This window comes from Nomascus leucogenys, chromosome 12 (genome assembly GCF_006542625.1).
Source record: "Nomascus leucogenys isolate Asia chromosome 12, Asia_NLE_v1, whole genome shotgun sequence".
NCBI classification, from domain to species: domain Eukaryota; kingdom Metazoa; phylum Chordata; class Mammalia; order Primates; family Hylobatidae; genus Nomascus; species Nomascus leucogenys.
The window spans coordinates 46,955,696-46,967,795 of NC_044392.1; the positions used below are offsets into that span (position 1 = coordinate 46,955,696).

General features: G+C 45.4%; 1 protein-coding gene across 15 annotated transcripts in view; it reads right to left on the reverse strand.

Annotated features, from left to right (window-relative positions):
* Nucleotides 1-498: 498 nt before the first annotated feature.
* The window catches only part of UBAP2L (ubiquitin associated protein 2 like), a 50,989-nt gene continuing 39,387 nt past the window's right edge, over nucleotides 499-12,100 (reverse strand). For 3 of the 15 annotated variants that reach the window (XM_030824428.1, XM_030824427.1, XM_030824426.1), the window contains exons 22-27: nucleotides 11,978-12,059; nucleotides 10,886-11,103; nucleotides 10,298-10,403; nucleotides 5,447-5,514; nucleotides 3,042-3,236; nucleotides 499-1,128 (exon numbers count right to left, since the gene is read on the reverse strand). In XM_030824428.1, the coding sequence (XP_030680288.1) occupies nucleotides 1,090-1,128; nucleotides 3,042-3,236; nucleotides 5,447-5,514; nucleotides 10,298-10,403; nucleotides 10,886-11,103; nucleotides 11,978-12,059 (708 nt within the window). In that variant the 3' untranslated portion in view covers nucleotides 499-1,089. Of the gene's footprint in view, nucleotides 1,129-1,155; nucleotides 1,796-2,582; nucleotides 2,634-3,041; nucleotides 3,240-5,446; nucleotides 5,515-8,504; nucleotides 8,907-10,297; nucleotides 10,404-10,885; nucleotides 11,104-11,977; nucleotides 12,060-12,100 lie in introns of those variants that run through there. The other 12 variants (XM_030824431.1, XM_030824422.1, XM_030824425.1 and 9 more) reach the window with 8 other exon arrangements.

Genomic DNA, 12,100 nt, shown 5'->3' on the forward strand with positions numbered 1-12,100 from the left:
CAAAAGGATTTTTAAGAAAGCAAGGGAACGGAAGATAGTTGAGTCCTGAGAAGGAACAAATTGGGGGCTATAAAGACGTATCCGTTTGGTATCTTTTTTTTTTTTTTGAGACAAAGTTTTCTCTCATGTTTCCCAGGCTGGAGTGCAGTGGAACCATGTCGGCTCACTGCAACCTTCGCCTCCCAGGTTCTCTCCTGTCTCAGCCTCCTGAGTAGCTGGGATTACAGTCATGAGCCTCCACGCCCGGCTACTTTTGTATTTTTTGTAGAGACGGGGTTTCACGATGTTGACCAGGCTGGTCTCGAACTCCTGACCTCAGGTGATCCGCCCACCTCGGCCTCCCAAAGCGCCTGTCCTCATTCCTTAAGTGTTTTGTTCAAAACCTCTCCAAGACCTGTCTCTCCCTGTACCCCATCCCCAAGCCAGAACTTGCTCCAGATTCTTTTTCAAAGAATTGGGTATAGCTATGTCACAGAAAAGCATCCAAGAAGCAACTACTACAGTAGTCCATTCCTAGGGGGAATGGGCCCCAAGGTTTTGGTTTTTTATTTCGTTTTAGGGGTACAGGTGGTGTTTGGTTACATGGATGAGTTCTTTAGTGATTTCTGCGACTTTAGTGCACCCATCACCCAAGCAGTGTACACTGTACCCAATATGTAGTCTTTCATCCCTCACCCCACTCCAAGATTTAGTTCTGCCAGACGATAGATACATGTTGCCTTCACTTCTTTTTAGTTTATTTGCCTGGACCCATCTAAGTCATACTTAAAACTCTATAAAGCCATTTTTTTTTTCTTTGAAATGGTCTCAGCTCCTTCTTGATCCTCTCCATTTTCCACCCAATCTCCTCTATCCCTCTCCCTTTACTGCCTGAAATCGGCTGTAGATGTAGCAGTTTCTGGAGGAAATGAAGATTTGTGGTGGTTCTTTCCAGTCACCAGGTTGATCAGGGGTGAGGGGAAGGAAATCCCCTCAAGGACAAGATACTACTACCACATTAAGGTCAGGAGTTCTTAAAGGGCGAAGATTTCATTTTATTCCACTGCCTTCAGGGGCCTGCTAGAGGAGGCCCAGTTGGTACAGTAATACTTATTCACCAAGCTGGTCATCGACGAAATTGAGGATGTCCTAGACGGAGCAAGAATAGGCAGAGGCTGAAGGTAGAGGTTTTCTTTTTATATATACAAGACACATTAATCCATTAAATTTGAGGACACAGTACAAAAAAAAAAAAAAAACCACTTCAACTAATTCATCTGACAATGCTGTTCATATTCATGACGCCATTTTTTTGTTTGTTGTTGTTGTTTTCCTAATAATAAAGGAGGAGACTTAGGGCTGTTGGGCTGATATATATTTGGGGGTCCCACCTCCCCACCTCATCCGTACACCACCAGGGTGAACAGGAAGAAGCAAAGGAAGTGCAGGGCCCATAGCAAAGTTTCATAATCTTGAATGCAAGAGGGGAGAAGGAATGGAAGGGGGAAAAAAAAGGAGAAAATACAAATCCTATAATACATACAACAGGGTGGGGATGGTATAGGAATGGGACAGACATGAAGCTGAGGCATGGGGTGGGCCGCTGGGGGTGGGGGGCAGCGGAAACCCCCCACATTCCTTTCTCTTTGATGCTGTTTCCATAGTTTCCAGGCTGAGAAGCCCTCTCAGAAGATGGGACCGGGAGAAGAGGGTCAGGGCCTCAGTTGGCCCCCCAGCTGTAGCTGTTGTAGGCAGACTTGTTGGTCTGGGGCTTCTGCGGGATGGAGCTGGTCTGGCTACGTTGCCCGCTGCCCGTCTGCAGGGGAATGGGAGGATCATGAGGAGGAAAAAGGTGTCTAGTTAGTGGTACAAATTTGTAACATCTTCAGGTGGAGATGTGCAAACTATCTTGCTCTCCCATTCCCCTCACTACTATTAGAACCATAGAAAATTTGGTCTGCATAGCTGCTAAAGCCCCTTTCTTACGAGCAGGAAGGCATTTTTGACTTTTAAATAGGGAAAAGATGAAGAGGGCAAGATACCTTTAGAGATAAGGTAGTGAGTTAGTTCTACTCATTTTCAATTCTACATTCTTGTACTACCCCCTCTCTCCCCTGCTCTTGGAGATGGGTGATCACAAGGCCATTTCATTTCCATTGATCCCCATTAATGCCTCAGTTTGGAAAACTGTCTTTGAGGAAGAAAGCTCTTATTCTAGCTCCAGCCACCTATAATGGAGCTCTCAAGAGGCCACTTGCATCGCCCCACAGATCCCCACCCCTACCACACATCACATCTGTGAGCCCATTTCAGGCAGGTACGAGAGGCAGTCTCAGGCCTCAGGCTCCAGATGCTGCCCCAAGAATCTTTTCCATTCTGGTAACCGAATGTTTTCCACAGTTGGGGAAGGGTACAAAGATAAAGAGGGTGTTGGGGAGGGGAGGAGGAGAGAGGAAAGGGAGGCCAGAGAGCTCAGCAAGGTGTTTGTGTTTGTGTATCCCGATTTGTGACCGCGCAGTCTTTTCAAGTTCCCTGAGGCTGTGAAGGTGAAATGGGGACTGAAAAGGAGTGGGTTCAAGCATATGATCATTCAATTTCATTACCTGCTCCTCCTGCTGGCGCTGGCAACAGAGAATCATCTGCAAATATGGTAGCTGAGGCAGAACCAGGATATATGGAAAATAAAGGGACAAACTTTGACAATAGAACTCCACCATTAGAAGGGAAAGCTAAAATGTCAGGGAAGAGGGAAGGCTGGGAGAGGAAAGAGGGAAGGTGTGACCCAGGTCTGATGGGATGAGGACAACTGTGGCACAGGAGGAGAAGGGCACCAAAGGAATTGGGCAAAAAATGTTTCAATCTGGCCCCTTCTCTGAGATTTCCTTTGCCGGCCGCTTGTGTTATGTGCGCTTGTGTCTGTATGTGCTGTGTGCCCATGACTGGCGCTGGGGAGGGATTGGGTGAAGGTGGTGGTGAGGAAGGGTAAGAAAAGGAAAGGGAAGGCAGTTTTAAGGGATAGGAAGGAAGAGGAAGGGAAAGGAGAGAAGGGGAAGGGCTATTACCTGGCCATCCTGCTGCAGGTGATGGTGAAGGATCTGAGAATGCGGCTGCTGATGGGGGGTCAGAATGTGCATAAAGGGGGCAGGTGGGTAGGCAGCAGCTGTGGCCGGATTGATGGGGCCCCCACTTCCTAGGGCTGAAGGCAAGTTGAAGGAAGCAGCAGGAGTACCGGAATGAAAACCTTGTTTCTCAAAGGACTGCTATCCAGGAGGCCAGGAGGAGACAGAGTAAAAGGGATCAGCAAACTAATCTTGGGATTTTTCCTGAGCTCAAGCTCCCCGACCCTCAGAAAGCAGCATGGTGTCACAGAAGGCACAGTACACTTGAAGTCACATATTCAGGTCTCAGTCTCAGCTCTGCTCTTATTTAATAACTGTGTGAACCTGGGCAAACTACTCAATCTCTTAGCCTCAGTTTCCTCAGATATAAAACAAGGATGCTACAAACCTGTTGTAAAGACCAAATAGGCTGGGCATGGTGGCTCACACCTGTAATCCCAGCACTTTGGGAGGCCAAGATGGGCAGATCACACAAGGTCAGGAGTTCAAGACCAGCCTGGCCAATATGGTGAAACCCTGTCTCTACTAAAAATACAAAAATTAGCCGGGCGTGGTGGCGGGCACCTGTAATCCCAGCTACTTGGGAGTCTAAGGCAGGAGAATCACTTGAACCTGGGAGGTGGAGGTTGCAGTGAATCAAGACTGTGCCACTGCACTCCAGCCTGTGAGACAGAGGGAGACTCCATCTCAAGAAAAAAAAAAAAAAAAAAAAAAAAAGGCTGGGCGCAGTAGCCCACGCCTGTAATCCCAGCATTTTGGGAGGCCAAGGCAGGGATCACCTGAGGTCAGGAGTTTGAGACCAGCCTGACCAACATGGAGAAACCCCGTCTCTACTAAAAACACAAAATTACCCAGGCATGGTGGCACATGCCTGTAATCCCAGCTACTCAGGAGGCTGAGGCAGGAGAATCACTTGAACCCTAGAGGCAGAGGTTATGGTGAGCCCAGATCGCACCATTGCGCTCCAGCCTGGGCAACAAGAACGAAACTCTGTCTCAAAACAAAAACAAAAACAAAAAAGACCAAATAAGAGGATGAAATGTGGAAGCACTTTGTAAAACTGAATGTCATATTTGAACATCATGAGATTTGAACTTAGAACTCCAGGCTGGGTATGGTGGCTCACATCTGTAATCCCAGCACTTTTGGGAGGCTAAGGCGGGTGGATTGCTTGAGCCCAGGAGTTCGAGACGAGCCTGGGCAACATGGCAAAACCCTGTATCTACCAAAAAACAAAGATACAAAATACAAAACAAACAAAAAACAAAAATACAAAAATTAGCCAGGCCTGGTGGTACACACCTATAGTCCCATAGTCCCAGCTACTCAGAAGGCTGAGATTTCACCACTGCACTCCAGCCTGGGTGACTTCTTGAGACTGTATCAAAAAAAAAAAAAAAAAAAAAGCAAAACCAATAGTGTCCCCACCCCTTCCAATATTCCTTACAAAAATAATAATAACTCTGCCGGGTGCAGTGGCTCACGCCTGTAATCCCAGCACTTTGGGAGGCCGAGGTGGGTGGATCATGATGTCAGGAGTTCGAGACCAGCCTAGCCAAGATGGTGAAACCCCGTCTCTACTAAAAAATACAAAAATTAGCAGGCGCGGTGGCAGGCACCTGTAATCCCAGCTACTCGGGAGGCTGAGGCAGGAGAATCGCTTGAACCCAGGAGGCAGAGTTTGCAGTGAGCCGAGATCACACCACTGCACTCTAGCCTGGGCGACAAGGCAAGACTCCATCTCAAAAAAAAAAAAAAAACAAACTCATTGGATATTTCAAAAGAAATAAACACATACTGAGATATTTGAAGTGTTGAAGGTCTTGTGCATGAAGTGCCCCCCCAGACCCCCAGTGCTTTATAGCAAACTTTAAGTATTTATGGTGATGGGGGATAAAAGCAACATAACAAACCTGTGGATCACTCAAATGCTTCATTAGTTACTAGGTCGTCTCCTTTCCCACTCCCACTGTTATAGATTTACTCAAAGAATGGAATGAACTAGTTTCCTGTGACTCTTATACTTATTCTCTTGAAAAGTTATGAAAAAGATTGGGAGTAGGTAGGAAAAGGGGCCAGGAGAGTTGCACAGTAAATCACATGACACATTAAACAATTTGTCACGCTTTACCTTCCTATTATATTTCTCTTGCTTTTTTTCTCAGAGGGCTAAATTTTAACTTCTTAGAGGAAGTGAAGTCTAGAGAAGACCTTTCATTTAGAAAAAGTAGGATGGGTTTCCTGCCACCTCTCCTAGGGTTCTTCTTGTCCACTGTATTTCTACCATTGCAACTCCACCTCCTCTATGTCTATCTCTTTTCCACTTCTGTCCAGAGCCAGGCACCTACCTGGGTTTTGGAGTACACAGAACCCGAGATATCTGGCACGCCCGTGTTACTGGAGGTGACTGAAACACCTGGGGGAGGAGGAAACAGACAGGAGGATTAGCTCAGCTAGCTACCTGGCCCTTATTCCTGAGACGAGGTGGTATCTGTAGCCTTTCTAGCTATACCAATGCAAGGGAATTTTGGTCGGTTTTCCAGCTTCAAGTTAGTCCTGAGAGGTAAGAGTTCATGAAACAAAAGCTCCCTAAGGGTTATTTGGCCCTTCCCAGGTGTGTGTTGAGTATACGTGAGAGAGAGTGAGGTAAGTTGTTTTTTGGTCGGCAAGGGAATATGACCAAACCTCACTAGCATATACTGTTTTCAAAACACTTCTGTGCCAAAGTCTAGCAGGAATATAATAAACTTTTAATTTTAATGTCCATTTCAAATCAATCCACCCAAACGCCACTCAGTTTTATTCCTGGAGACTGGGGCAGTCTGGCCCTCTCTCTTCCTGAAGTAACATTTCTGGGCTCAAAATCCATGCCTCCACTGCATAAGTACTAGAGGAGCAGTCCACTTTAATCCCCAAGGGCACTCTCATTCTCAGAGCCTCAGCTCAATTAGTCTAGCTTCTTTAGTCTTGGAGCATCTAGGCTAAATCTTTAAACTTAAGATGTAAAGGCCTGGCATCAAGATCAATTTCCATGTACACAATTTAAGCCTAAGTGTAGTGGGGTGGGGAGGGATAGGTAGACAGGAGTAGGCCATCTCCTATAGCCTAGGTGGAACACAAAAACCACATGTCATTTTCAGTATGCAACTTCAGCTTCTCCGTAAGATAAGAGCTCTCATACCCCAACTCTCACATTTCCTGTTGAAAAAAACTCCCCACTAACCACTACAACTTTAAAGAAACCAGAGTAGTAAAACATGTCATTTTAATTTATACTCCTCAAACAAATAAATACTCATACTATATTTCATCACCTGGGGTATAAGGCATTGGGTCAAGAAGATAGGAAAAGCCATGAAATAAATAACCTAACATCTTTTATACTTTCCATTTTTAAACAAAGACTTGAAGTAAGTAATTTAACTAGGAATATAAAGCATGATTTTAAAAAGATATATTAGTTTTTATAAAAATAAAATGAAGCTTCAGAAAAACTTTGCCTTTCTGTCTATGCCCTCGGATTGGATCCTTCCCATCAGAGGTACACATTTCCTTCTCCTCTGCTGTCAGAACACTGATGGAAAAGTGTTTTAGAAGCACTGTACTAGAGTGGCCAAATCACAAATAAGGAATCCTCCATTCACCCACAATTCAAACTCTAGAACCCAAATCCTCCCAATGCCTCAGACAAAGGCAGCCTTCCAAAGTTAAGCCCACCTTGAACAGTCACTTTTGAAGTGGTATCTTAATCTGGAAAACCTTCCCAACATCCTAAGTCCAGATAGTTCCTGGGAGGGGCAAACACTAACTAGGAAAAATAACGGAACTACAGAAAACCAAGCAAGAGAAAATACTTCCTTATCTCCAAAGCATCAACTGTCCAAAGACACTGAAGTAAAAGAAGGGAACAATACAGGAGTATCTTAAGGGGCTAATGGGGTATTTTTTCCGTTCCCTTTTCAAACCCAAGGTGCCCATCTGGCAAATCACTGGGTAACAGGCATAACTTTTAAGAACAGGAAGTTCAGTTATGGAAAAGGCTTAATAAGCTAGTGAGTTCGTGTGGAAGGGTTGAGAGTAAAGGTGGAATAAACAGGATATAAGTAGAACATTTTTAAGTCAAACCAAAAGAGACAAATTATCTTTACTGCAAAGGCAAAAAAAATAAAAAATAGCATACTTGGTCACCTTCTGCAGTGAGGCTAGGCTGCCTATATTGGATGGAGGAAATGACTAACTGGATTCTCAAGCTGGGTGGTAGGGAGGAATTCAGCTCCAGTGTGCCCCTACCTGATCTCATTCTTTCCAGAGTTTAGGCTAAAAACAGCTTCTAGTCCAGAGGCCTTATCTTAGATATGAGGTTGAAGGGACTGGGAATGCAGGAACCATAATACTCTGTAGTAGCCATAATAATCTCAATTACAGTATTAGAGACCTAGAAAATAATGGGTACTGATTTCACTACCCCTCACCAGTTATTAGAAAGATCTTCAGACTAGAGTTCTCTTGCTTTCCTTCCAACATCAACACCCCCTACTTATCCCCAAACAGTGTCAATACCAGTATCACGTGGGCAGCAGGGCAGAGACACATGAACATCTCTCCCACCATGGCAGCCCCTGGGAAAGGTGGTCACACTCCACAGAGCAAAATTACTCCAAAGGGCTGGGAACAAATACAAGGAAAGCTGAATACTTTGGTTTCTAATTAACCCAGGGTGGTGATCTCACTGTCCACGTTAACTTTATAAACAAAGGGCTAATATTGTATGCTAGTTGGACTGGGAGGGAATTAGAATTTCCATAGTCAAGGAGATGTCTGACCAAACCGCTCCCGCACATCCTTAGCTTATACCCACAAATGCAAAACTGATAATCCACCATCTCTGAAAAGCCATCAAGGGACTAAGAACAATGTTCCAGGATAGCACAGTCTCCACAGAGCCTGAGTCATCAACTAGCTTATCACTAATGACTTTATCAGATCTTAGCCACTTGGCCTTTAGGAACCAGATAGATGTGGGAATTAAGCCTTGAAAGATACTTCTCTAACAGCTCTGAACACTATCTCTTTTGCCTTTCACCATGACATGACACTCCAAACTTTTTTGTCCTTTCCCCCACTGCTTATGTAAGAGGCAAAGGAAAGATCTAAATGGAAAAATGAAGCAACATAAGCATGGAGAATCAGGTATTTCTACAAATAGTTTCCTTTACCAACTAATCAACAGGCAGGAAACTGAGGCTGTTTCCCCTCCCCCCACCTTCATAAAACCACCACACTGAAAAATTAATAGTTCTTTGGCTATGCTGGGGTTTGATTAAAAAGGCCACCCTCCACCCTTCATCCACAGCACAGCATTGGTTCCTAGTGTCCAGAAAGACATGCACGGAAAGAACGCCAGAGTTAGCTAAAGAAATACCACAGTTTATTGAAGACTACAAATATTTTTGTTACAAGTTGAAACTACATGCCTTCCAGAAATCAAAAGCAACAGCAGGTGTGTGCATTGATGCTTCGAAGGTGCTGCACCGCTTGAACTTGAAATGGGTAAGACAGGGTCAGACACATGGGGGAGAGGGAAATGGGGGAGGGGCAAGTTCAAAAGCCCAGAAGGTATCCACCAACTCATTTCCCCAAGCCACGCAGGCCATGGCCTCAGCTCAGCAGGCTCTCCTCAGTGGTCTGGTTTCTGAAACAAGACTTCAGTGCAAATTTATACACACACACAAAACATAGCCCCCAGCCTTGGGCCAAATTAGCTCTCAGCCGTCCAGAAATGCTTGTAAGGGGGTGGATATTTTCTTCCTAAAAGGAATCAAATACATAAAAATAAATGAATGGAATGACAAAAGCCCTCTGTGGGGTTGGGAACTGGGGGTTCTCAAGGGCTGATATAATACCTTTCTGAATTCTGAAGGGAGGCAAGAAGCTGGGATTTCTAGAATCAGGTATGCCAATTCTATTATCCATCACCTACCTCTTAAAATTCATGAACCTGGTCCAACTAAGACTTCAACCTAATGTCCTGAGAATGGGGCCACCACTCCAAGTCAAGAAGCTTATAATCCTCCCCACCAAGATTTAGGGTGAACCTTGCTCGATGACAGGGGTGGCCACAAGGAGTCTATGTATTAAATCTCAATGGGGCTTCACAGGATTTGTTTAATTTAACTCATGACCCACTCTAACTCATACAGCACAGTTCAAAGTTCCACCTGGCTATCAGTTCCTAGCCCTTACTGCCTTCTGTGCTCTACCCAATTATTGAAAACTGTGGGCAACTGACCCACCCAGAGCCCACATAAGGGTGAAGAACACATGCTGCTCTATCCAAATCACCATGAAACTGTAACTGAGCTGACAGCTTTGAAGGACAACCCCCATCTCCAACCCTAAGCAATCACAGAAATCTGCTCCTCCCCTATTCATCTACAAGTCGCTGAAAAAGTACAACTATATTATTCAAAGATTCCTTCTCGCTCCCTGTCCTCCAAAAGTAGAGCACAGATGTCAGGTATGGGAGAGGCTGAATATCTTTTAGGTAAGTACCCATCCAGAGGATTCCTATAATTCCCTCCCTGCCATCACATATGCAAACAGACTTGCAAAGAGACCAGCCATACAAATGAAGGAACCTAAAGGCCCAACTCTCCCAGTCCAATTCCCACTCTATTGAGTATGGTCACGCCTACTCCTTTTTCTCCACAGTTTAGGTCTTCTAGCTAGGGAATAAAAAAGGACACATAAGAAAAGTAGTGCTACAAAGTGATTTAAGCCAAACCTATCGTAGTCTGCTAGCTATGAACCCACTTAATCCTTCTACTCAGTGAATACACCCCCTTTTGTACTATCAGTGCCATACATACTATTAACACTTGCCTCCACTGACATTTCGGCAAAATCGTGGGGCTCCTTGCCCTACTTCCACCCACACTTTTGGCCAACCAACATATTCTAAAAGCCAACACATACTCTTGGGCATTCCCGTCACAAATAGTGGAGACACATCCTAGTATCAAGCTCCTCTGTTAGTGCTGCTCCCACAGATACGCAAGTCAGCCAAGCATTAACAATCATACCTGGGGCAGCGGCACACCCTCACCAATCCCATTTTCTCAAGCACCAAGTCTTCCTCCCTGAAATTTATCCAATAACACCCCACAGATACCACCGAGCCAGGGACAAGGTCAGCTTACCAGTGTTGTATCCATGAGACCCATATCCACTCGGCTGTTGGAAAGGGGTGGCCGATGCATTCACACTGACATTCACACCATGCTGCTTGGAAGAGGTAGGAGCCACCTAAAGAGCAAAAAGGCCAGATTTGCAGTGACTTGGCAGCAGAATACCATCTGTCCCACTTGTCCTGCTCCAGGTACTGGCCATTCAGATGGCTCCCTATCCTGATGCAAGTTGACTACAGTCTCCTTAGTGAACTTAGCTCCTTACTAACTGTTCTAGAATCTACTAATGAAGTCAAGAAATGGTAGTTTGGAGGAAGAAAAAGGGACAATGGCAGCAGGGAATGAATGAATCTGAGTGAAGCAAAGCTGTATGGTATCATATTCTCCCTTTGGTAAATTCTAAGACTAGGCAATCCCTATCCTAATTCCACCAATTCCAGCCCCATTCCCCCACCACCCAGCACCAGGCCAAAAACAGGCCAGAGGTGGAAACTGTTCCTCCTCATCCATTATTAAAGTCACTGACCCTTAAAAGCAGCTAGGATAGTGTCCAGGGCTAGGATCCTTCACCACAAAGAGTGACCAAAGCCAGGTACTCACAGGGAACACAGCAGGCCCGTACTGGAAGGTGCTGGGGAGGCCCGGGACCCCTGTATAGTATGGCAGGCTGGTGTAACTGTAGCCAGGAGGCAGCGCCGGGTTCAGGAATGTCTGCTGCGTGGTATGGTGAGTCTGCGTCTGGTTCTGTTGGGGTTGGGCCAAGGTTGTGGCCGGGGCTGGGGAGGAGGCATCCCCACGGCCGAACTTTGTGAGGTCACCTGTGACAGGAGAAGCTAAATGTACCTGCCTCTTTCACCCCAATATAAATACAGAATTACCTCTTCTGGTTTCACATGATTCCAGGAGATCCTGTTCAAAGACTATTAAAGTTCAATTCCTTCAATTACATTTCTTAGTGGCTCCAATTATTGTTGCTCAGCATACACTTAGCACAGTTGCTGCAAGTCAAGGACTAATGTTGAATAACTGTGCAACGCTATGGCAGGGACAGGCTCTTGGAATAAGGCACCTGCACAATTTCTCTGCCCACTTGTGTTCTCTTTCATCTTCCCCCTTCTTCCCTCCCCTCTTCTCCTCCATGGGGAATACCCCATGCTGGACTTGAAGGACAATGGTGGATCAGGAAAAATGGTAAGTCAATGAGGACAATGATAGGCCAGGTAAAAGGAGGAGGCCCCAGGCCTAGCAAGGCAGTGAGATTGCCATTGTGAGTAGTAGCATAAAGGGGCAGAGATGAGCAGAGAATACCATATCAACTACTGTATTTCCTGGAAAAAGCTAGCAAATGGCTTGAAACTAAGTCAAGATATCACTTTTTTGGAGATACGGTCTTGCTACGTTGCCCAGGCTGGTCTTGAACTCCTGGGCTCAAGCAATTCTCCCACCTTGGCCTCCCAAGTAGCTGAGACTACAGGTGTGTGCTACCATGCCTGGCTAAGATACCATCTAGAAATCACAGGGAGACAACAGAAAGTGGGATGAATAGGAAAAGCCATGACATGCCCAACTTTAGCAGGATTTTGAATCTACCAATCCTGATTTATCACATCCCTTCTTGCTACCAATCAGGTTTCTGCCATCAATCCCAACACTATCTCCCTTTTTATTTATTTAGTCCCATCCCAGTCCTACCAGAATAAGGGTTGCTGGCCAAGCTACCATCCCTCCCAGTCAGCGGAGTAGTGGGTGTGGGAAATGGGATGCTGTAGTAATCCTAGAAAAGAGGAACAAAAAGAGCAGAGATTCAATGTCACT